Source organism: Saccopteryx bilineata, chromosome 1, assembly GCF_036850765.1.
Source record: "Saccopteryx bilineata isolate mSacBil1 chromosome 1, mSacBil1_pri_phased_curated, whole genome shotgun sequence".
Lineage (NCBI taxonomy): Eukaryota > Metazoa > Chordata > Mammalia > Chiroptera > Emballonuridae > Saccopteryx > Saccopteryx bilineata.
This window is the reverse complement of record NC_089490.1, coordinates 159921312-159946880: the sequence shown is the minus strand read 5'-3', so window position 1 is coordinate 159946880 and position 25569 is coordinate 159921312. Positions and strand designations below refer to the sequence as shown.

Below are 25569 nucleotides of genomic sequence, written 5' to 3'. Positions count from 1 at the left end.
TAAAGCAACTTATATAATAACAGTCATGTTATTTAAAAAATAATGAAGTCTATGTACCATGCTTATATAAAATTCTAAAGGAAACTGCATCAAAAGGCACATATACTAAGCGGTAGCAGTGCAGACGAGGGGTCTTTGCTATAGTTTGGAACTTGATTTCTTTATTGGGAAATCAATAAGTGATCAAGTGTAGTGAATAAAACAACAGAAAAGATGTGTTACAAAATGAAAATATGAGCTCACCAGCATCTCAGTCATGGGCCTTCATTTTTGTTTCCAGTTTGAATCTTTATTTAGAAAAAAAGTCAAAAACTCAGATAGTGCCAGGTATAAATAAAAAAATAACATCCTGCAGCTCAGTGTGCTGCAGGCATTCATAGTTCACTTGAGGCTCTCAGAATCACTGAAGAGAGATGGGTCAAGAAATAGGCCCATTGTATGAGAAACCCAGCGCAGAGCCCTGTGTGAGGCCATGTGGCCAGTAATGGCATGGAAGGAAGCTTTGTGTTTCTGATTCCTGACTCAGTGTCCGTCCTCGTCCCTCTGCCACCGAGACTCCTGGAGTCCCGAATTCCATGTCACCATAGCTCCTTTGCTCTTTAGAGTTGTTCTGAGACTCATCGTGCAGGGCTGTCATCATGCAGGTGTGATCCCCACACCTGCAGCAGGAGCATCTCCTGGGAGCTTGTTAGAAATGCAGGTTCTCTGTCCCACCTCAGACCTGGAGCTAAAGCTCTGGGGGGGGGGGGCAGGAGCCAGCAGCCAGCCTGTATTTCAGCAAACTCTCCAGAGGCTTCTGATGTACCCTCGTGTTTGAGACCCACCAGTGATAAATGTGAGAGAATATTTTGAAAAGAGCAGAGCATTATAGAAATACGCTGTTTTTCATTGAAGGAAAATTTATATATGGTGAAACCCCAAGATGTTAAATGAATTTTTTTTATTCAGTGAGAGAAGGGGAGGCAGAGACAAACTCCCACATGCACTCCAACTAGGATCCACCTAGAAGACCCACTAGGGGGCAATGCTCTGCTCATTTGGGGCATTGCTCCATTGCTCAGCAACTGAGCTCTTCTTAACACCTGAGGCAGATGCCATGGAGCCATCTTCAGTACCCAGGGCCAAATTGCTCGAACCATTCAAGCCCTGGCTACAGGAGGGGAAGAAAGAGAGAGAGAGAAGCGAGAGGGGGAGAGGTGGAGAAGGAGATTGGTGTTTCTCCTGTGTGCCCTGACTGGAAATCGAACCGAGGACATCCACACGCTGGGCTGATGCTCCACCACTGAGCCAACTGGCCAGGGCCAATATTTTGATATGTGCTCAGCACCACAGTCAAGACATTTTTTATCACCTATAAAGTTCCCTCGGCCCTGGCCGGTTGGCTCAGTGGTAGAGCGTCGGCCTGGCGTGCGGGGGACCCGGGTTCGATTCCTGGCCAAGGCACATAGGAGAAGCGCCCATCTGCTTCTCCACCCCCCCCCCTCTTTCCTCTCTGTCTCTCTCTTCCCCTCCCGCAGCCAAGGCTCCACTGGAGCAAAGATGGCCGGGGCGCTGGGAATGGCTCCTTGGCCTCTGCCCCAGGCGCTAGAGTGGCTCTGGTCGCGGCAGAGCGACGCCCCGGAGGGGCAGAGCATTGCCCCCTGGTGGGCAGAGCATCGCCCCTGGTGGGCGTGCCGGATGGATCCCGGTCAGGCGCATGCGGGAGTCTGTCTGACTGTCTCTCCCCGTTTCCAGCTTCAGAAAAATACAAAAAAAAAAAGTTCCCTCATGCCTCCTCCCATCAGTCCCTACCCATCCCCCTTAGGCAACCACTGGTTTTTGTTATAGTTATTGTTGTTTTACTTGATTTAGAAAGGAAGGGGGAGAGGAAAACATCTATTTGTTGTTCCACTTAGTGTGATTGGTTAATTCTTGTATGTGCCCTGACCGGGGATCAAACCGGTAACCTTCTCATATTGGGACGACTCTCTAACCATTGGAGCCACCAGCCAGGGCAAGGAGCAACCACTGTTTCATAGCAGACTGCATTAGAGGAAGTAAGAGGACTAGATGATGAGTTGGACATAGGAAGAGCAAAGTCTATATTCTCTTTTTCCTTTACAACTTGTAGGTAACATCTCTTTTTAAATTACTAACTGTAGTTCTCTGTTTTTCAGCCCATGGACCAAGCTTCTCTCAAAAACAGTGATGTTCTCGTTCTGACGGGCCTCACCCAGATTCCCACCGCAAACCCGGATGGCATGGTGGGCGAGTTCTTCAGCAACCTGGGTACGTGCGCAGCTCCAGTCTTAACTTGGAGATTTCTTTTAAGTTTATTTTTCAGTACAAATATACTATAGGATATTTGCCCCTTCCCTTCATATTCATGCTCTGTGATACCCCCTCTAAGGCCTTTTCCCCATGTATTTCCCCCCTTGTGCTCATTCTTCAAAACCTGTAGTCAACCAAAGCAACTCTTAAGCAATTTAAGTCTGAGAGTACCATAAAAATAGTTACTATAATGGTAAATTTGAATTTTTGGCATGTTATACAACAGATACTCAACATTCTCTCACTTGTTTCTATAGAAAATTCTCATAGTCTTGCTTTGGGGTGGGCTTTGCTGGTGGAGCAGGGTGCTTACAGGGTGGCAGTGGTCAAACAAGGGCATAATCACACCTTTGCTTTGCAAATAACAGCACTGTCCTCCAATAAAGTCGTTTGTTCAGCACCGTGTCATTATAGGTTGTTGAGATGCCATAGGAACTTAACTCGTAAAACTGGTTTCATTATACATTGTTTTGCTTAAAGCCACTGAACCTATCAGCAACATTAAGTGAGTCTCACTGTGTACCTACTTGGAACTCACAACACTGATACCACTGAACAGGTGTAATTTTTCCCACTGATATTTTTGGTTGGTGTCACTTGAGGATGTGGGAGAAAACTAAATTGAGATGAGAGACTGGGGGTGTTTGCTACATGGAAGCAATTTATCATTCTGTGGATGAAATTGTCAATAAAATCTAGAAATCCTGCCTTTCTTCTAGAAAAATATAGATTGGTTTCTGTCTCAGTCAGCTCAGGCTGCTGTAACAGAATACTAGACTGGGTGGCTTGAGCAGGCCTTTATTTCTTCGTGTTCAGGAGGCCGGGAGTCTGAGAGGAGGTGCCAGCACAGTCAGGTCCTAGGGAGGCCCCCTGGCGAGAGGGCGCCCCCGCTGTCCTCACACAGCAGGGAAGCAGCTCTGGTGTCTCCCTCTTCCTCTACAAGGAGGACACTGATCCCATCATGGGTGCTCTTAACCTCCTCTAAACCTAACGATGTCCCAAAGCACCCCCCTTACTACCGTCACATGGGGGGTAGGGCTTCAGTGCGTGAATTGGGGGAGGGGAGGACACAAACATTTTGTCCATAACAGTTACCAAAGAGAAGTTAATGAGCTCAGACCCTCCACCTGTAGCAGTTATAAGAGAGATTACCTCTGCTCTGGGCAGAAAAGTATCATCTTATATTACAGGGAAGGCTTCATCCTTTCAAATCTCACTTGGCCAGGCCAATAAGCATAGTCTGATTTTGTTCTTTGCTGATAGCAAGTCAAAGGAGTTACTAGTCTCAAATAGAATCCTTGGTTTGTATGTTTATTTATCATCCAGAGCAGCGATTTTCAACCTTTTTCATCTTCAGACACTCATAAACTAATTGGTAAAATTCTGTGGCACATCATCTGACCAGACAGTTGCACAGTGGATAGAGCATCAGACTGGGACGTAGAGGACCCAGGTTCAAAATCCCAAGATCACCGGTTTGAGCACGAGCTCATCTTGAGTGTGAGTTCTCCAGCTTGATCGCAGGGTAGGCTGGCTTGAGCATGGGATTATAAACATAACCCCATGGTCGCTGGCTTGAACCCAGAGGTCACTGGCATGAAGCCCAAGGTCCCTGGCTTGAGCCCAGTCGCTGGCTTGAGCAAAGGGTCACTTGCTCTGCTGTAGTCCCCCATCAAGGCACATATGAGAAAGCAGTCAATGAACAACTAAGATGCCACAACGAAGAATTGATGCTTCTCATTTCTCTCCCTTCCTGTCTGTTCCTATCTGTCTGTCTCTGTCACACACACACACACACACACACACATACACACACAAATCTCAAACTTCTGTAGCACATCAAAATATATATTTTTTGCTAATCTGACCAAAAAAAACCCACACAAAAACCATAGGTATAATTTTGATTCATTCACGCTGGATGGCTGCTGTTGTGTTGTTTTTATTGGACAATCTAAGGGAAAATAAGATCAGTCAGACACTGCAGCACGTTTTAAAAATCCTTGCTGCATACCAGAGTGCCCGCCACAGCACACCGGTTGGAAATCCCTGATCTAGAATCCTAGACACAAAGAACATCAGGGAAAAAGGAAACTATAATCCACTGGCTCTCCCAATGGGGTCCAGTAACTGCTTGCCTCAAGGTCAACTTGTTAAAAATGCAAATATGGGGGTCCTACTGGTAGCAGACCCAGTAAATCCAACTCTGGGGAAAGGAGGGGCCCAGAGGAAAAGTTGAATTTTTAACATGTTCCCCGGGTATTTTTATGCAAACTAAAGCTTGAAAACCACTGATTTAGTTCACTGTTCTTAACATGCTGATGAAACTGGTTCCTGGCGTGGCTGTCATGGCTTGCTGAGTCCTGTAGCTGTGGCAAAGGCAGGGCTAGAGACAGCCAGCCCTCTTGAGCCCTAACTGACCACTGGCCTTGGTTTTCCCACGGCACCATACTCTAGTGACAGTGGGTCAGCCAGCACTCAGGAGACTGCTGTTTGCTTATTTGTTTTGAAAACCCAACAGAAAACAAACTTGAGAGGATGCTTAGATATTTTTTAAGCCAGTTATAATTTCTAATATGATTATACCCATATTTGCAGTTCCTCATTTGATAATTTAAGTATTTAAAGTAGGGCGCATTTTCTTACAAACATTCATGAAAGAAAATGCCACTAAAATGAGTCAAAAGGAAACATTCAGCCCGTTTTGTTATAGGTCATTCAGCAATGGGCAGAGGCCGAACAGAGACAAGTCCAGCAAAGTTTTGATCGGGAGCTAAAAAGAGGAGCTTGGAGGGTCTTCTGTCCTGAAGCCTGGCTGCCGTTGGTCACCTTTAAAACCCAAGCCCGTGACCGCACGGCCTGTGCCAGGGCCTGACGTGTGGACTAAGCCCGGGGCTGCCCGGCAGCCTCTGGGCACTCCCTGTCTGGCGCTGTCCCCCTCAGAAGCAGACTGTTAGAGATGTGAAGCGCGTTGTCCTGGTAGAGGCAGGACAGTGAAGGAAATGCAAATGTTACTGTAAAAGTTCCCTTCTGCTTTTATGCAGCTGTCTTCTGATACTACTATTTTCCTTCTGGCTTCAACTTTTCTAGCACTGACAGTGCGGAACGGAGGCAACGTATTGGTTCCCTGCTACCCTTCCGGGGTGATCTATGACCTCCTGGAATGCCTGTATCAGTACATCGACTCAGCCGGCCTCTCCAGCACCCCCTTCTACTTCATCTCCCCGGTGGCCAACAGCTCGCTGGAGTTCTCCCAGATCTTTGCTGAGTGGTATGTCCCCGCTCTGCTTTCTGAGCTCTCTTTGACTCAGTCCAATCAAGCAGTGAACAGAAGCTGTCCTGTGTTTTCCTCACATTACCATGGAACTTTTATTTTGTGCTTTTCCGTATCTGTGATAGTATGGGTGAAAGCCAATCTGTTATTTTGCCAACATTTAGAAGAATTGTAAGTTATCAAGGGAGGAAGGATGAAAGGTAAAGACTTACTTTACTTTAACAAGCACTTTCCAGATTAGTAACAAAAATGTTAAATTTATTTTCTCACATGCTATCTTTTACCTGTTACAAAGTAAAATTAATGTTATAAAAGCAAAACAGATTTTAAAGCCCAAGCTCATGTTGTCTAAATTTATACCCAATCTGAAAGAAAAACTTATATAGGCCCTGGCCGGTTGGCTCGGCAGTGGAGCGTCGGCCTGGCATGCCTGGGACCCGGGTTCGATTCCCGGCCAGGGCGCATAGGAGAGGCGCCCATTTGCTTCTCCACCCGCCCCCCCTCCTTCCTCTCTGTCTCTCTCTTCCCCTCCTGCAGCCGGGGTTCCATTGGAACAGGGATGGCCCGGGTGCTGGGGATGGCTCCTTGGCCTCTGCCCCAGGCACTGGAGTGGCTCTGGTCGCTGCGGAGCGACGCCCCGGAGGGGCAAAGCGTTGCCCCCTGGTGGGCAGAGTGTCGCCCCTGGTGGGCGTGCCAGGTGGATCCCGGTCAGGCGCATGCGGGAGTCTGTCTGACTGTCTCTCCCTGTTTCCGGCTTTGGAAAAATACAAAAAAAAAAAAAAGAAAAAAGAAAGAAAAACTTATATATATATTTTTCCATTTTAATAGCATGATATTTGACAAAACTGTTTTATTACTGCAGGAAGTTGTTTGATCAAATCCAGGGTGGGTAAATTATTGAAGAGGATGAAGTCAGTGAGCTTTTTTAGGATTACCTAGATGCCAATTTGTATCTAACTCACCTGGCCAAAAGGCAGCAGTCGTGGAGGAAATAGATTACCTTTGACAATAGACTCCCTAGTGCCTTAGAATGGTGTTTCCATACATGCAGCGCTGTGAAAACACAGGTCCATACGGTGAGTGTAACCCCTCTTAGTGGTCTGGTAGCCTAACGAACACAGAATTCCACCAAGTTTCTCATTAAAAAGTAATGTGTACACCGTTCGGTCATCGCATGTCTCATGCTGACCCCTCACTCGCATTTTTTGGCTCATAAATCTCTGGGGGTTTTTAATTTAATTTATTGTGGTGACATGGTTTCAAGCGTCCCGCTCAATATAATACCCTCTTACCCACTGCACCGTGTCCCCCATGCCCCGTGCACAGTCTCTTTCCACCCCCGTTTCTCCCTCACCCGCTTTCCTAGACTTCCCTCCCCTTGTAGTTGTGCTCAGGATCTTTTTTTCTGTATTTACATTCAGAGAGGCTCCTCCATCCCACATGCACATTATCATGTCTGTCGCTAGGACCGTAAAACACACGCTGCCGGAAACTGAGTGTCTCCAGGTCGAGATACTCGATCACCCTGCAGCTTGAGTTACTAGCGCTATTCTGTGGGTGTGAGAAGCAGACTGTGTCACTGTCTCCTCAGTACTGATCTCCACTAATCCAATGTGGTACTTTGGATTGGATCCTGGAGCAAAAAGGGCATTGACGAACAACTGGTGAACTCCCAGTGAAGTCTGGACTTTGTTCATTGTAATGTACTGATGTTTAGTTTTCCACTTTAACAAGTTTACCATGATTGTGTACGGTATTAACAGCAGGGGCTCCAGGTGAAGGGTACAAGCTCCATACTGTCTTTGCAACTTCCCTGAAACTAAAATTATTCCAAAATGACTAGGTTACTCCTTAAGAAATAAACTATTGAGCCCTGGCCAGTTGGCTCAGTGGTAGAGCATCGGCCTGGCGTGCAGGAATCCCGGGTTCGATTCCGGCCAGGGCACACAGGAGAAGCACCCATCTGCTTCTCCACCCCTCCCCCTCTCCTTCCGCTCTGTCTCTCTCTTCCCCTCCCGCAGCCAAGGCTCCATTGGAGCAAAGTTGGCCCGGACGCTGAGGATGGCTCTGTGGCCTCTGCCTCAGGCACTAGAATGGCTCTGGTTGCAACAGTGCAATGCCCCAGATAGGCAGAGCATCGCCCCCTGGTGGGCGTGCTGGGTGGATCCTGGTCAGGCGCATGCGGGAGTCTGTCTGACTGTCTCCCTGTTTCCAACTTCAGAAAAATACAAAAAAAAAAAAAAGAAAGAATCTATTGAGGAATTTCAAAGGTGAAAAAAAAAAACATGCTCAGAAGAGATTTCTGTCCCAAGGGCTCTGTAGACACAGGGTTTTATTCACAATGAGATTCACTGGCAGAGAATTTTTAAATCAACTTCAGAACTTACTGTAATATTTGCGCTGCTCTCACTAGGTGGCAACAAATGACCCTGTGCCACCTGACATGCTCATCTGTCTTTCCTTTTTAAGGCTTTGTCACAACAAACAGACGAAGGTATATCTCCCAGAACCACCTTTTCCTCATGCAGAGGTAAGAAAATGGTCTCATGGGACAAGAGCAAGAAAGAAATGGAGATTCATGGACGTGGATAGAGAGAGCGGACCATTAGATTCTTTCTAAAAAATCCTTTCATAAACTCATATAGCCCTTTGTTTCCCAGATGAGAGGACAGTAGAGTCCTCTTTACTCCAGCTTCATGACTGTCTTCCTGTCCTGTAAGCCGTGTGCTCACACACTTCATCACCTGCCTCTCTCTTACTGACTGCAGGAGGAAGTCTCTTCTAATACCTACTACTGACTGTTTTCTATAACGGAGTTTTTATTGTAAAGTCTTATTTCCAGTTAGTTATATTAATCATAGGTGTAAGGTTTTAATAATGAAAATAATAACATTTCAGTTTAAAAAATAAGGGGTCACCTGACCAGGCAGTGGCGCAGTGGATAGAGCGTCAGACTGGGATGCGGAGAACCCAGGTTCAAGACCCCGAGGTCGCCAGCTTGAGTGCGGGCTCATCTGGTTTGAGCAAAGCTCACCAGCTTGGACCCAAGGTCACTGGCTTGAGCAAGGGGTTGCTCGGTCTGCTGTAGCCTCACAGTCAAGGCACATATGAGAAAGTAATCAATGAACAACTAAGGTGTCGCAACGAAAAACTGATGATTGATGCTTCTCATATCTCTTCGTACCTGTCTGTCCCTGTCTATCCTTCTGTCTGACTCTCTTTCTGTCTCTGTAAAAAATAAAATAAGGCCCTGGCCAGTTGGCTCAGTGGTAGAGCGTCGGCCTGGCGTGCAGGAATCCCGGGTTCGATTCCGGCCAGGGCACACAGGAGAAGCGCCCATCTGCTTCTCCACCCCTCCCCCTCTCCTTCCTCTCTGTCTCTCTCTTCCCCTCCCGTAGCCAAGGCTCCATTGGAGCAAAGTTGGCCCGGGCGCTGGGGATGACTCCATGGCCTTTGCCTCAGGTGCTAGAGTGGCTCTGGTCGCAACAGAGCGACGCCCCGGATGGGCAGAGCATCGCCCCCTGGTGGGCGTGTTGGGTGGATCCCGGTCGGGCGCATGCGGGAGTCTGTCTGACTGCCTCCCCGTTTCCAGCTTCAGAAAGATACAAAAATAAATAAATAAAATAAATAAAAAATAATGGGTCAAAAGATACAGACTTTCAGACAGACCTGTGGTGGCGCAGTGGATAAGGTATCAACTTGGAATGCTGAGGTTGGCTGATTCGAGACCCCAGGCTTGCTGGGTCAAGGCACATGTGAGAAGCAGCTGTGAGCTGGTGTTTCCCATTTCTCTCCCCCCTGCTTTTCTAAAATCAATAAATAAAATCTTAAAAAAAAAAAAGTTACAAAAAAAAAATGAGTAACAGAGATGTATGTGCACAGCATGGTGACTAGAGTTAACACTGTATCATATATTTTGCAATACATACAAATACCAAATCATGAACACCTGAAACTAACATTAAACATCAACTATACCTTGGCCCTGGCCAGTTGGCTCAGTGGTAGAGCGTCGGCCTGGCGTGCAGGAGTCCTGGGTTCAATTCCCGGCTGGGGTACACAGGAGAAGCGCCCATCTGCTTCTCCACCCCTCCCCCTCCTTCCTCTCTGTCTCTCTCTTCCCCTCCCGCAGCCAAGGCTCCATTGGAGCAAAGTTGGCCTGTGCGCTGAGGATGGCTCTGTGGCCTCTGCCTCAGGTGCTGGAATGGCTCTGATTGCGGCAGAGCGATGCCCCAAGATGGGCAGAGCATCGCCCCCTGGTGGGCGTGCCAGGTGGATCCCGGTCGGGCGCATGCGGGAAGTCTATCTGACTGCCTTCCCGTTTCCAACTTTGGAGAAAAAAAAAAAAATTTTTTAAAAACAACAAAAAACATCAACTATACCTCAGTTTTTTTGAAAAAGGAAAATTCCCCTTTTCTCAGAGAACTGATAGGTGTTTATATATAGCTATGTGCCCAGTTTCGATTCCATTGTATTCTTCTCACTAAACATTGTATCCTAGGCATTTTTCTGTACCCCTTACTCACGTCATGACTATTGCTTCCTAATATTCCAAAAACACATTATATGAACATACTTTAACCATTTTGTTACTATCAGACAATAGAGTTACTCCCAATTTATATGTGTGTGTGTATGTATGTATATGTGTCTTATTTTATAATAAGTAAATATATATTATATATATGTGTTATATATATGTTATATACTGCTCACAAAAATTAGGGGATATTTCAAAATGAATATGAAACTCTAAAATATCCCCTAATTATTGTGAGCAGTGTATATGTGACATATGTATAATATATACGTAAAAGCTGTTTAAATCGCTATAACCACTCAGGAAACTGGCAGTCTGCTGGAGCATGCGGCAGTTCTGTGTTCAGATGTCGTAAGTCAGCAGAAAAGGCTGGTCTGGTTGGCCAAAAAATAAAACAAATTTATCTTAGTTTCTATGCATTGACCAGGAGAACTGCTGGATCTGGAGGGAGGCCTGAAAAGGTGACTTAAGTTACAGCAAAGACCTGCTGCTGTTTTCAGAGGCCCATTCATCTCCCAGATGGTGCTGGGTACAATAAACTTATTAGTCTTCTCGACAGCCGCTCACCCACTTAACGGGGGCGAGTCATGATTTTGGCCAGCTAGGTTATAAAAATAATGCCAATTCTGTTTGCATGTCATTTGGAAGGAAGGTGGGGGTTCGATGACTGCTCTCCACTGTGCGTGTCCCATCCGAGCATGTGACACCCTAGGTAGCTCCCAGGCTGGGCACACCATCTTGCGAATAAATACAGGTCTCTGAATTACATATTTAATCTTTAAATTGAAGAGAATTTGGCTTCCATTTGGGGACTGTCCTATCCGGCCATATTCTTGCTATTGGGGTGACTTCAGTTGGCCTTGGAGTTGTTGATGGGCTCCCCTTCTCTGCATTAGGGGTTGCTTCAGGGTTAAGCTGTGTCCTGGGTCATTTCATTACCCATTAAATAGCATCTGCAGACAATATTCCCCTTGGCTTAGCTGATATATAGGGTCTGACTCTGGATTTTTTGTCATCTGACCTTTTGATGCTGGCTGCAGTAGGGAGGGTGGGGGCCGAGCTTCTGAGCAGTGACCTCAGATGCCATCTGTAACTATGTGGTGTTGCCTTGGGTCCGCCTGACCCTGGGCAGGTGTTACCAAGTATTGGGCAGAGGGAGACCTTTTTGGTTCCAAACGTAAATATATGAGACAGGGTTGAGGCTGTGCACCATCTGCTTCTTACCATGGCTCTCTGTGCCATGAGGATGTCATCTGGATTTCTGAAAGCCAGTGCGGTCTTTGTCTTTATGGGGTTGCCACAGTAACTGACAGCTGTAACTTCTCAAGAGGAGGTCCTGGTTGGTAAATGGTTGCTGTTGTATGAGATGTTTACTGGTGACAGAACTCGGTGATCCCCATGTTTTGGGAAGGTTACCTGTACTTCAAGCAATAACTGATATTGGGGACTTCTCGGCCAGGGCTGGGTGTCAGGGAGCTGAGGAAGCTAGCTGCAAAGGAAGACTGGGCCGCATCAGGCCATAACAACCCGAAAAGTTTCTATTCAGAATGTTCACCTTACCAACAGCTCCCATCTGTTAAAAAGTTACATTGTAGGTAAAATTTTCAATCTTTGGCCTGTTGCCACTGAAGCAGGTTGACATTTCCTCCTGTGTTTTTTCCCACATATCTGTTCTAGCTCATTCAGACCAACAAGCTGAAGCACTACCCCAGCATCCACGGCGACTTCAGCAATGATTTCAAACAGCCGTGCGTGGTGTTCACGGGGCACCCTTCCCTCCGGTTTGGGGACGTAGTCCACTTCATGGAGCTCTGGGGGAAATCTAGTCTCAACACTGTCATCTTCACAGGTAAAGCAAAACCCTGCCCTTCCCCCTGGACGTCACTGAGTGCACCTACAGGGTAGACACCCAGGGACAATTTTTAAAATAAGGCATAAACACATTCTTTTGTCTTATTTATTTATTTATTTATTTATTTTTGTATTTCTCCGAAGTTGGAAACGGGGAGGCAGTCAGACTCCTGCATGCGCCCGACCGGGATCCACCCGGCATGCCCACCAGGGGGCAATGCTCTGCCCATCTTGGGGCGTCGCTCTGCTGCAATTAGAGCCACTCTAGCGCCTGGGGCAGAGGCCATGGAGCCATCCTCAGCGCCCGGGCCAACTTTGCTCCAATGGAGCCTTGGCTACGGGAGGGGAAGAGAGAGACAGAGAGGAAGGAGAGGGGGAGGGGTGGAGAAGCAGATGGGCGCTTCTCCTGTGTGCCCTGGCCGGGAATCGAACCCGGGACTCCAGCACGCCAGGCCGATGCTCTACCACTGAGCCAACCGGCCAGGGCCCATTCTTTTGTCATAAATACCAAAGGATATAGAAACCACAAAGGAAAGAGATAAAGCTAATGTCTTGTTAATTAACTGTCCTAGACGAAGCTTTTGCCTCTTTTTGTAGTTTTCTTTCCTGAGACAGAGTTTACTGAACTGCTTTGGGTACTGAACTGTCTGCAGGGTGCTGTCAGGAAGCGGTGGTTCTGTGGCGGGACCCGTGGGGCCAGGGTAAGGACCGGTGGGCTTGTCTGCTGGTTCGGACAGCGTATGGTTCTGTTCAAGCACGATTACGGAGAGCTCTTGTTTTTGTCTTGCTCCATCGTGGCCACTGAGTGGCCTTATCTGGTGTCAGTGTTTGTGAAATTGTGTGTGTCCAACAGGAGAACACCATGGACAGCCGTGAGAGCCAGGCCAGTTCCTGCCAACACCAGGCCTTTCCAGAACTCAGGAGAGCAGGTGTCAGCGCTGTTAACCCTTTTCCCCAGGCCCCCTTTCAGCTAAAGGCAGAGGAGGTCAGCCACACAACACTGGTTCATGACACCCAGAACCTCACCAGGTCTAGTTTTGTGCACGGAGGTCGTCAGGGAGCGTTACAGGAGGACAGGGTGCTCTCTCATTCTTAGGAGATGACTGATGTGACAGCGGGTGTCGCATCCACACAGGCACCATAGGAAGTGTTGGCTGTAGTAGGAATTTCTTTCAGTCAGCTAGGCGGGTTCAAGGCTCTGTGACTGTGACAACTCTGGGTAATGCATTTATATTTAAACTGGCTTATCATTCACTATGTCTGCCGGTGTCAGAGGTAAGTTTGGACCTGTTCTTCCAATTGTATTATGACGATGGTGGGAACTGCAGCTGCACAGTACATGTAAAAAGGGGGTCAGCTGCTCCCCCCCAGGCAGTCTGTGCTAGCCTTCTGGGGGGCAGTCTGGGCACTCTCTGTGGGGAAAAAGGATCCACTGGAGGGTGTTAATCTAAAAATGTGGACGTCCTGTCAGTGACCCTGAGCACACCGGACGTGGGAGGTTGAGTGTAAGCTGAGGGCTGTACGAACCCGTGGAGCACAGGCTGATAATTCTTCATACCAGGAACGAGCCAGTTCTTTGGCTGAAGGTGGGCAGTTTGTCCAGTGCAGTGAGTCCCTGCCAAGCAGACTGCATGGGCGGCTCTTGAGAGCACTGACTGGCCCTTATGACACGGGTCCCGGTTGTGAGGCGCTGGGCTTCGCTGATAGCAGTGCATCAGTCTCAGCAGAAGCACTTTGCTGACGTGGGTCAGAGTCCTTTTTATTTTCTAGGTGCACCTGACAAGCAGGTGGCCTGCGGCTGTCCTGTGCCTGGTGTTAACTTGGAGCCCACGGTCTCTGCCAAATCTCTTCACTCTGAGCTCACTGCGCTGTATTTTGTCTGTTGTGGGACACTTGGAATCTATGTGTATATCCTGGTCTTCCCCAATTTTCATTTAATTTTTTTAGCATCTATTGATGATTCTGGGCTGAATTATGTTATTACTAACGTATAGTTGCCAAATGGTGATTTTTTTAATTTCACCATTTCTTTTACATTTATTAGTTGACATTTTGTTGCAAAGAAGAGCTTTCCCTTCCCAGCCCCATATTTATCCCTCGTTTATCTCTTTTGCCCCTTTGGGTCAGACACCTCGAGCCCATGCCCACACCTGCACCCCACCTCCATCCTGCAGCACCCATCTGCTCCCCTTTCCCTGTGGGTAAATGGCTCTTCTCTGCCGGTGAGGAGTCTGGCTCCCGTCATCTCAGGCACTTCCCTTCTGGGCCCCTCCACCACGCGGTCCCGCGTGGCCTTTGACCACAGCAGCCCCTGCTAGCATGGCAGCTCCCGCCCCTCACACTCTCTTGTCTGTGCTCTCCTAGAACCTGACTTCTCCTACCTAGAAGCACTGGCTCCCTACCAGCCCTTGGCCATGAAATGCATTTACTGCCCCATTGATACGCGGCTGAATTTCATCCAGGTGTCCAAGCTGCTCAAAGAAGTGCAGGTAACCAAGGAAATTGCTAGTGTCTCCCCCACCTGTGTGTTCCCCGTACCTGTGTTCTCATTACCCCTGCGTCCCCGGTGTCCCTGTGCTGTGAGGGCTGGGGACCTACCTAGCTGCATTTTTTTTTTTCAGAAAGAGAGAGAGAGAGAGAGAGAGATAGGGACAGACAGACAGGAACGGAGAGATGAGAAGTATCAATCATTAGTTTTTCATTGCACGTTGCCACACCTTAGTTGTTCATTGATTGCTTTCTCATATGTGCCTTGACCGTGGGCCTTCAACAGACCGAGTAACCCCTTGCTCAAGCCAGTGACCTTGGGTCCAAGCTGGTGGGCTTTTTGCTCAAACCAGATGAGCCCACGCTCAAGCTGGCAACCTCGGGGTCTCAAACCTGGGTCCTCCACATCCCAGTCCGACGCTCTAGCCACTGCGCCACCACCTGGTCAGGCACTAGCTGCATTTCTTATCTTCACTTCTCAACATCGGCTGGGTGCTGGGTCATGTACTAGTTACCTGGCAAACCTCAAAGTGGTGAACTTTACACCCTGAAAGGAGTTTCTGTACTAAAGAAATCAGAATTGGAAGGAAAAGAAGGCATAAACAGCTACCCCATATTTGTGATGAGGACCCTCTGTGTCCAGTTAAAAGCCTAGTGTTCCCCTCCCCCTACTCCGAGAAAAAGGTCCTCCTGGTGGTGCTGAGGGACAGGTTCCCGAAGCCTGTGGGGGCCTTGTTGCACGTCTGGGCTAGGGCCTCAGGCAGCCGTGTTTTGTTTTCTGCTAGAAGTTCGATTTGGTTTTTGTTCTGCTTTGTTTTGGGGTTTTTTTTTATTTTGCATTTCTGCCATAGAGGGAGGGAAGAGGTAGTTAGGGGATATGGTGGGGGGCGGGGGTGGAGGCAGTCAGACAGCAGAACTCAGAGGGAGAGCAGGGAGTGAAGCTCCAGCTAGGCTCGGTGCACACACTGATGGCTGAGGGTGGGAGAGGCTGATTGGAATTGTCGGGAAAGGTAGCTTAGGACAGGCCAGAGGGGATTAAGAGTGCCAGGGTGCCCTGAGCCAGGGACGGTGAGCCCTTTCGTGTCCTGCCCAGGTCAGAAGTCCACTTTTCTCCTCTCCACAGAACCTGTGACCCCAGGATGAGTGGTGCCCACACAAAACTCGAAGGAAGGGTCCTGAGCAGAGAAAGCCGAGGGCCCTCAGGAATGCAGGGATTATGGGTTATGGTGACCACTAGCTTGCTGGCCCTCAAGGAAAGGAGGAGGGCTTCCTCTAGACGTGATGAGAGCTGCCAACCATGTTTTGGCCACATGGAGTGATCTAATAGCCCGCTGTGTACCCAGCCTGCTGGAGGGGGCAGTCAGTGAGAGCGTGTGGTTTCTGTTCCTGGGTACTTCACACCACATTCCTCATGCCAGCAGTGTACTGGCCAAGCCCCTGGTGGCGTGCGGTACTGCAGACTGGAGCCCAGCTGGCCTCCAGTGTGAGCGGAATCCGTGAGAAACGTCCTCAGGCTGCGACTGTGGGGTCGATGGCTTTGAGACAGTTATAAATACCAGGGCAGGAAGGAAAGCGAGGAGTGTTAGCCCCGAGAGCTGTTTTACATGCAGCCGGTTCAGGCTGTTGGAAAGCCATTCTCTTCCAGGACCTGGGGCTTGAGCCAAACTCTTAAGCAAAAGCAGTGACGATACAGAGACTCCTTGGCTGCCAGTATCAGTTTGCAGTTGGGTAGTATTTGTCCAAAGTGAACACTGCTTTACTATTTTTTCTCTCAAAATAACAAAAAGAGACTTTCTGTACAAGAAAAAAGGAAACAGTTTCCACCTGATTCAGCCTGTCAGGCAGTGGACCTGCAGATACCACAATAAAATGACAACACCACTGGCCCTGGCCAGTTGGCTCAGTGGTAGAGCGTCGGCCTGGCGTGCAGAAGTCCCAGGTTCGATTCCCGGCCAGGGCACACAGAAGAAGCGCCCATCTGCTTCTCCACCCCTCCCCCTCTCCTTCCTCTCTGTCTCTCTCTTCCCCTCCCGCAGCCGAGGCTCCATTGGAGCAAAGATGGCCCGGGCGCTGGGGATGGCTCCTTGGCCTCTGCCCCAGGCGCTAGAGTGGCTCTGGTCACAATGAGCGATGCCCCAGAGGGGCAGAGCGTCGCCCCTGGTGGGCGTGCGGGGTGGATCCCGGTCGGGCGCATGCGGGAGTCTGACGGTCTCTCCCTGTTTCCAGCTTCAGAAAAATACAAAAAAAAAAAAAAAATTAAAAAAAAAAATGACAACACCAAACTAGCACAAAGTCACAGCTCTGGCTAGTCAGCCAAGAGCTGCACCAGTCATGACGATGGGACACGCCTGTGCCCTGAAGGGGCTCTGAGACCAGTTTGGAGCAGACGCATGGAAGTCGCCATCAAAGTGACTTAAATATAGTGAAAAAACGCATACAAAGGGAGGCCGCAAACCCTCTGTTGGCTGCAGGGCGGCAGCTTGGGGGCTTGTCCCGCTGTCTCTTCCTCCCCTCACTGAGCTCCCCTCTCCTATCACTGGTAACTTGGGTTTGAGAGGAAAGTTCAGAATGGCTGGAAGGGGCCGGGCTGAGCATCGGAGGTGAGGTGAGGAGTGGGCCCTCCAGATCAGCCGCTCTGCCTCACGGCCTCCTGGTTCTCCCTCCCCCTCCTGTCCCGCGGCGCCCCAGCCCCTGCACGTGGTGTGTCCGGAGCAGTACACGCAGCCGCCGCCAGCGCAGTCCCACAGGATGGACCTGATGATCGACTGCCAGCCGCCGCCCATGTCCTACCGGCGCGCCGAGGTCCTCGCCCTGCCCTTCAAGCGGCGGTACGAGAAGATCGAAATCATGCCGGAGGTGAGCTGCACGCTTCTCAGGGTTGAACTCTGGTTGTCCCCGTGAGTCTCTGGAGGACCATGGCTTTCTTTTGGGTTTGAGTCAAATGTGGATGAAGCAAAGAACCCCTTTAGACCCATAAGTGGGCAGGTGGAAGAGAGGTGGGGCTTTCATTTTTTAAGTAATGGACAGCTGTTCGCAGCCGGACTGCTGCTTTAACATTTTTGCATGTGATCAGGGAGGCCAGGGCCTCAGAGAACAGTAATGCTGATGCCTTCTCTGTCATTAATCACATTAGGGTTGTGGATTATTTTCCTGCTTCTTGGACATCATTTATGAGAAAGGGTCCAATTTCACCAAATTCAGAGATAAATGGAGGAGATAAGAGTAACCAAAAAATAAGGGATATAAACTTAATTATTTGTACACATTCTAGTATAACGTGAAGATTTTGATCTATTGATGTGATCTACTAAAGTCTAAATATTTTAGTTATGTGGAATCTGAGCCTGTTTTACTAGGGAGAGAAGATAAAACGCATGTGGTCCGTGTGGGACGGTTGAGGAATGTTGCATGAGTGCTGGTCTGAAGGGATCAAGATGGAGGAATCAGGCAAGCTCAGTTCAGCCCAAGTCAAATGATAACTTCAAAGCAATGATACCAGTTTTTTTAAGCCTTATAAATTGGCTATAAAGATAATTTGTTAAAAGGGGGTCACAAACACATAGCAGTACTGGTAGAAAGATGCGTGCGGCTCCTCAAGTAGACTGTTTTGAGGGTCACTTGGATGTTTGCAGTCTGCTAATTCTTTTTAAATAACTTTTTATTAGCAGTTGTAAAGGCAGCAGCTCAAACCCTTGTCGCTCTCAGCAAAGAGCTGACTTGCACTTCTCTAAGTACAGTTCATTCCTGGGACGGGGCCGCGGCTGCCTCGCCCAGGAATGTCCCACTGCTCTTAGTACTGTGGGCAACATGCAGAGCACTTCAGTGGGCTCTCTTGTGCTCCACATACCATCAAGACCCAAGAGAATAAAAGTTCTTCTAGCTCTGAATTCCCGTTGTTCTGTCTCCATTTTTCAATAGCCCAGCCCTTCCCCCCCCCCCCCCGTTTAATTATAATGAACATAACCTGTTTATTGACCATCCCGGTGGGAAAATACTAAGCACTCTCCATAGATTATCACCCAGCTCTGAGACAGGTAGTTATTCTATTTGACGTGGTCTCAGTGGGCAGGGATGGATCTTTTCCATCTCTGGGAAAACCTCAGATGATCACCAGTATGTTTGTTCCACAAAGGTCATTCCCAGCAGGTGTTACAGCTTTTCTCCTTTAACCTGAGGGAGAGCAGAGCCCCCAGATGGGTCCGTGGTATTTCCTTCACGCAGCCTCCCTGTTGAGAGCAGTGGCGGTGCTCAGAGCTACCCCTTCGCCAGCAGCAGCAGCAGCCTGCAAGGGGACTTGTTAGAAATGCAGGTCCCGAGCCACAGCCCAGTGCTCTGAGCCAGGCCAGGCTCAGCCGGCTGTCCAGGCGGGCTGTCGCAAGGCCTCCAGGCAGTCCTGAAGCACGCTAAGAATTTGAGCTCCACTGGTGGAGACCATCCCATGTGTGCTGGTTTTCAGTACTAGAGGCAAAGGGAGGCCAGAATGTTGTTTTCAAGCCAAACACAAAAATATTAAGACATCTACAGAGTAGCCATCTTACTAATTAATTTCTGGCATTTCTCATTCCCAAGTTGATCCCTTTCTATGATTAAATAGTCCATGTTAGCTTGTCTGTTCCCTTTTTTTTTTTTTTTTTTTTTTTTTTTTACAGGGACAGAGAGACAGTCAGGGACAGACAGACAGGAACGGAGAAATGAGAAGCATCAATCATCAGTTTTTTCGTTGCGACACCATAGTTGTTCATTGATTGCCTTCTCATATGTGCCATGACCGTGGGCCTTCAGCGGACTGAGTAACCCCCCGCTTGAGCCAGCGACCTTGGGTCCATTCCAGTGAGCTTTTTGCTCAAGCCAGATGAGCCCACGCTCAAACTGGCAACTGGCGTCCTTCCGCATCCCAGTTCGACACTCTATCCACTGCACCACCGCCCGGTCAGGCATCTGTTCCCATTTTAAGTCACCAAAGAAAAGCATAAATCTGCCTGCTATTCCTTCTGACACTGAGCCAGAGAACGGATTGGCTTTTTTGGGAAGGGTGTGTGTGCTGTGCACAGCACCCTGTTCTGTCCTTAACAAAGCCCCTCCATCAAACCCAGTAGGAGCGGACAAGCAGCACTGACCCCGAGAGCAGCCCTTGCCCACTGCTTGTCCCTGGGTGACTTGCTCCACTGTCCTCAGGTCGCCATTAGTGTGCGGGTGTCCTGCACCCTTCTGCTGGGGCGCTGGAACAACGGCTTCTGCTTAGACTCCAGCTGCCCAGCGCGCTAGGCTAATACAGCCGGTTTTGTTTCAGTGATCTGACGTTGATAATGAACTTTTTTTTCCAATGGTGGAGAGGTGAAAGCAAGTTCCCCCTCCAGAAAGAGGCCAAGTTTTTGTTCTGTTGTTTGTACCCAAATGTGGAGCTAACCATCTGCACTTCTGGCTCTTACTGTTGTTTAATGTATATGATTTTGCTTGTCATTTCTTCTACGTTTTGCTCCAAAGTGAGAGACACCAACCCAAGGTCTTTGGATCGCCTTTGTCTGGTGTTTACTTTCTAGCTTAGTGTCATGCAGTGGAGTTGAGGGTTAGGTATAGATTTCAATAGGTGAAGCCAGCCGTCTTTAAACTTTATGGTGTCAAGATTTATTAAAATTAGAACCCCAGAGAGCCTTTGTTTTTGCGAGTGATGTTTGATGTACAAATAGTTAAAACTAGGATATTTTAAAATATGTATTAACTCATTTTCAAATAATATAAACCCGTTAGCTGTTAACTGAAATATCTTGTGTGAAAAATGTTTCTTAAGAAAAAAGGGCACTGTTTTACATTTGCAAACCTCTGCAGTGTCGGCCTCTGGAGGCCCTTAAAGGTTTCAAGACCTACTAGGAAAGAGGTGTTGCCAGGGCCCTGACAGATGGAGAGGAGGTTGTAGCAGGTCAAATGCTGAGCCCTTGGCAGGGTACTGGCCCGTGTTTGGGGTCAGCACCCGGCGCCCCAGCACACACAGCAGGTGCCTGTGCTGGGTACTTGGCAGGGCAGTCTCGAGAGGCCCCGGGAAAGCACCCACGACTTTGTATCCAGGAACGATGGCTAGTTCCCACCCTCTCCTCAGTCCATGCTTCTGCCGCCACCCCCTTCTCCTCTGTCTGCTCTTCCTCCCCCCTTCATTGCGGTCGGTAGACCGGTAGATAGATGATTTGTATGATGTATTTTTTATTTAAAAATTTAATTTTTTACCTTCTTTCTTCCTTAAAGTTGTTTGGCTAGTTTAGATTGTAGTCACGTAAATAAAAATTCAAAAGAAAAGAAATGGTAATCTTTGAAGGCTCAGCTTTATGACACTTGACTGGCACTTTTCCCAGCAGACTGGCAGGGGCCAGGCTGCTGACCCTTGGTGCCTCCTTCCGTCCCTGAGCCCTGCAGGGAGGGTGGCGTTGCAGCCCCAGGACCCAGGACGAGTGAGAATGAGTGAGCCTGGCTAAAACCCCTGTGTGTGCTTCCAGCTTGCGGATTCGCTGGTGCCCATGGAGATTAAGCCCGGCATTTCCTTGGCAACCGTTTCGGCCGTGCTGCACACTAAGGATAACAAGCACGTTCTCCAGGTACTGGAGGGGAGGTGGCTGGGCTTAAACCCATTAGGAACCTCTGTGGCTTGTGACGACCAGAGTCCCCTCCGCAAAACGGCCCTCGCATTCCAACCCACTCCCAGGACACTGCTCCCCAACCAGCCAACGTTAGAGACCAGGCTACTTGGTGGGTTGGATGTGAAACGGGCACTGCGTACAAACTCTTCACCACCTGTTCCTCCGGCCTGGGCCTCAGGGAGAGAGGGGAAACTTACCACAGAGATGGGGCCGCGCATCAGCCGGAGTGCTGCTCGCGGCTCCGGCTCCGAAAGCGAAAGGGTGGCCTCACCCAGAGCCCCTGCGGCCACGCCCGGTAGACCAGGGCACTAGGTGGTGCTGGGGGAGACTCACAAGCCAGCCGAGACAGCGCCCTCGCGTGGGGCCCTGGAGATGCTCAGCACACCTGCATGAAGCGCTTAGGGCCTGGGCGCCCCGCTCGGACTCTGCACCTGGTGGACAGCGCTTCCTGGGACTGCGGGCCCCACTTTCAGTAAGGTCACTGGCTGGGGCCACTCGTCTTCACCCCGTGGGAAGCTCCTCTGGGTGCCGGCTGCGTCCCTCCCCAACCCCGCCCGGTGTGCGAGTGCTGTCCCGTTTAGTCCTGCCAGGGTTCTGCCGCCATCTTATAGGCGGCTTCTCCACCTTCCTTTTCATGACAAAGGGTCCAGGCATTCACCAGTGACTCAGCCCGTGCTGTCGCTGTACCTGAAACTGCCAGCGGTTTATTAAGAGCTTACTCAGAAAATACTGCATTGAAGCAACTAAGAATTAAAAATGAGTCTTTATCAAAAGAAGACATCTTTGTCAAATAAGATGTTGATGCAGAGTAGATAGCTGGCATCAGCTTGTTTTTCTTGAGAACTCCAGGCAGAGCCCCGGCTGAGAGACCCTGAGTGCAAGTATTTGAGCACTTCATACCACAGGTGACACCAGGTGGCCCAGCCCTGGGCCGGCAGGGAAGAGGTCCCCTCAGGGTAGAAGAGATCCTCTTGGGGAGTTCTGATGGGGTCCCCATTTCCTCCTGCAGCCCCCACCCAGGCCTGCCCAGCCCACCAGTGGGAAGAAGAGAAAGCGGGCCAACGAGGACGTCCCCGACTGCAAGGTCCTGAAGCCCCTGCTGAGCGGCTCCATCCCGGTGGAGCAGTTCGTGCAGACCCTGGAGAAGGTGAGCTGCACAGCGGTCTCCGGCCTCAGGCATGCACCGCCTTTTCCTTAGTCTCCACTGTCTGAGCTGCTGTCCCTGTAGCATCCGCTTGATCCAGGGTCAGGCCGGGGAGTTACAGAAGAGTGTGCCCTCCTTCCCTGCACTCCCCAGCTGCTTCTCCCCATCGGGCACCAGGTGGCTTAGGTACACCATGTCTGTGGGAGCAGACTGAGGAAGGGCCTGCCTTCAAACACCCAGCTGCGACAGACGGGTCTGCCCCTCTAGAGCCTCACTTTCTACACGACCCCTGCTGCCAGAGAGCCAGCATGGCCTGTCAGCGGGTGAGTGGGTGCTAACTATCAGTATGGGGCAGTGTGGGCAGAGGGCACCTGTGGCCGGGCCCCTGGGAGCTCAGGAAGCAGGGTCCAGCCCCTCCCAGGTGGGGTGAGAGGAGAGAGAAGTGGGCAGCCATCTTAGAGAAGATGGTTCTCTCCATCTCAGCAGTCGCCTCCACCCTTGCCCAGGGTTGCTCCTCCCAGGGAATAATTTCCTTGACTATAATTAGGAAAAACAAAAAATGTAATCTTAAAGGTTTTTAGAATTTGCCTTCAGTCACAAAACTTCAGAGATCATTATTTTAGCATCCCTGAGAGTTACAGACCCCTGATCGAGGAATTGGCCAAACCTATTATTCACGCTGCTTCTTGCAAGGACTGACTGCAACTAATTCTGATACAGAGTTCCAGGAAGAGATTTCCTTCTCAAACTAGAGTTAGTGCCTTTTGTCCACACAGAATATCTTGATGGCTGAGTTCTTCCACGTCTCAAAGACTTTCTTTTTTATTTTTGACAGTCAGAGAGAGGGACACATAGGGACAGGAAGGGAGAGAGATAAGAAGCATCAATTCTTCATTGTGGCTCCTTAGTTGTTCATTGATTGCTGTCTCATATGTGCCTTGCCCAGGTGGCAACAGCAGAGCGAGTGACCCTTGCTCAAGTCAGTGACTTTGGGCTTCAAGCCAGCGACCTCTGGGCTCGAGCCAGCGACCACGGAGTCATGTCTATGATCCCACACTCTAATCAGCCACCCCACATTCAAGCTGGCAACCTTGGGGTTTTGAACCTGGGTGTGCCACGTCCCAGTCCAACACTCTACCCACTGCGCCACTGCCAAGTCAGGCAAGACTTTCTCTTTATTAGGGTTTTTCTCCACTGGTCATTTAATTTTCCCTGAAGGAAGGGCCTCAGCCAGGCTGTGCAGCTCCCCTGGTCCCTAGTTAGATGTTTGGTGGGGGTGACATGGGAATGTCCATGACTTTGCAGCACTCCTAGCCCTAATGAAAGGACTCACCCTGGATTTGTGTTGCTTCCCCAGAGACCTTTACATAGTTCCTCTGCCGGGCTCATCCAGGAACAGAGCCCTAGAACCAACAGTCCCCTCCACCAGCTCTGCCTCCTTTTCTCCTGCAGGAGGAATATTGGTCCCGGCCCCAACTCCCTGTGTGCTTTCTAGAACCAGGTGTAGGAGAAACTCCCTGGGTCATGCTCTTTACCTGTTCTGTTTCCCCGTCAGGCAAATCAGTCTCCTTTCCACTTTTCTTCTGACCTCTTCCCTGTGTAAGGAACCCTGTGATCCACCCGAGAGATCTAGGCTAGGGACGTCCGTGCTGCACCGCCTCGCTGCCCTGAGAGGTACGCCACGCCACACGGTCGTGGCGTCTTGCTGTGAGGAAGGGCATTTTCCCGGGACTGGATGGAGCTTTCTTACCAGGGGCCACGGGCATGGTACGGAGGCTGGTGACGGAGAGCCCAGCGTCCGGCCTCCTGAACCCAGGAGCCTGGCTGTGCTCCTCGATCACAAAAGCTTAAGCAGGTTACAGAAATTGTTATTTTGCATGAGATTTTGCATGTTTGGGGGCTTAAGTACAGTTGAGTCTTGAACTACATGGGCGTGAACTGTGCAGGTATACTTCTACCTGGAGTTTTCTCAATACACAGCCAGCTTTCCCTGGGTCTTGCATCCGCGGACTCAACCAGCTCAGATCAAAACAATATTTTCAGCCCACGGGTGCGGAGGGCTGACTCTGCATGTTTACCACACTAATTTATATATGGGATTGAGCATCTAGATTTTGGTATCTGAAGGGGGGCCCTGGAATCAACCCCTGACCGATATCAAGAAACAACTGGGCCTAAGTTTTGGGAGAATCAGAAGTTACCAGCAGGTTTTCAACTACACTGGCAGTCGGCACTCTGTCCCTGCACGATTCAGGGTTCAGCTGTATCTGGAATGAGGATTCAAGTCTATCACTGTGGGAGGTCCCAGTCTGAATGGTTATACTGAGGAGCGTCAGAAATGCCCGTTTCTAGGTTCTGAGTGCAGCTGTCCAGGAAGGGCCGCTGTAGAATGCTCAGCTGCTGAGATTTCCCGCCATCTAGGCAGCCCCCTTTTCAGAGTCCCTGCCAACCTTTCTCTTTTTTCTGGAGCAGCATGGTTTCAGTGACATTAAAGTGGAAGACACAGCCAAGGGCCATATTGTCCTGCTCCAAGAAGCTGAGACACTCATCCAGATTGAGGAAGATTCAACCCACATCATTTGTGACAATGACGAGATGCTCAGGGTACGGCTGCGGGACCTTGTCCTCAAATTCCTACAGAAGTTCTAAACGGGACACCTGAGCCGTGTTACGTCCCCAGGGTCCTGGCCCATCCCTCAGGCTGCCCAGCACAAGCCCTGAGAAGCAGCACAGGGGGCTGCGGGCCTGCTGCTGTCGTCTGGCCTGAGGGGAGAGGCTCTCAAGGGACATTATCAGAGCTGACGGCATCACCCAGGCTGCTTTCTGGCACGTTTCAGGCAGCACTCTTGCTTTAAAGTTAGACTCACTTTCTTCCCCCAAGTCTGGCTCTGTAGGGTCACCAGGAGGGTGGACAGCGATCCGAGCAGCGTGAGAGTGATCGAGAGGCGAGTCGGGGAAGGTGGAGGAAGATGGCGAACATGTTGTCCTAAGTGGCCTGTGCATGTTTTCCACGCTCCCTGGGCCTCAGGCGGGGAACTACTGACTGTCTTACCCGCTTGGCTACAGTGCTGCACCGAGTAAAACAGATGATCCAAAATAATTAGTAAACGAACCCATTTATCTGTATTTTATATTGTGAGCCCATTTTGTTAATAAAACTTATTTTTATAGACGTATCTATGCTCTGTTGAACCTATACTGTACACTGATACAGTATCTGATAAATATGAAGATGTGCAGCATAGCGTCAGCTTAGAAAATATAGCAAATTTTAGTTGGCTTTGGTGTGTTTAACCATATAAACTTTCTTTAAAAAATAAAACATCTTTTTCTTAAA

General features: G+C 49.5%; 1 protein-coding gene across 1 annotated transcript in view; it reads left to right on the top strand.

The window, feature by feature from the left end:
- Positions 1-25569, top strand: part of INTS9 (integrator complex subunit 9) — a 106606-nt gene extending 81037 nt beyond the window's left edge. Inside the window, exons 9-17 of the mRNA XM_066278604.1 lie at positions 2157-2268; positions 5401-5581; positions 8054-8114; positions 11802-11973; positions 14340-14464; positions 17151-17318; positions 20948-21046; positions 22098-22235; positions 24705-25569. Coding sequence (XP_066134701.1) covers positions 2157-2268; positions 5401-5581; positions 8054-8114; positions 11802-11973; positions 14340-14464; positions 17151-17318; positions 20948-21046; positions 22098-22235; positions 24705-24881 — 1233 coding nt within the window. The 3' untranslated portion in view covers positions 24882-25569. The remainder of the gene's footprint in view (positions 1-2156; positions 2269-5400; positions 5582-8053; positions 8115-11801; positions 11974-14339; positions 14465-17150; positions 17319-20947; positions 21047-22097; positions 22236-24704) is intronic.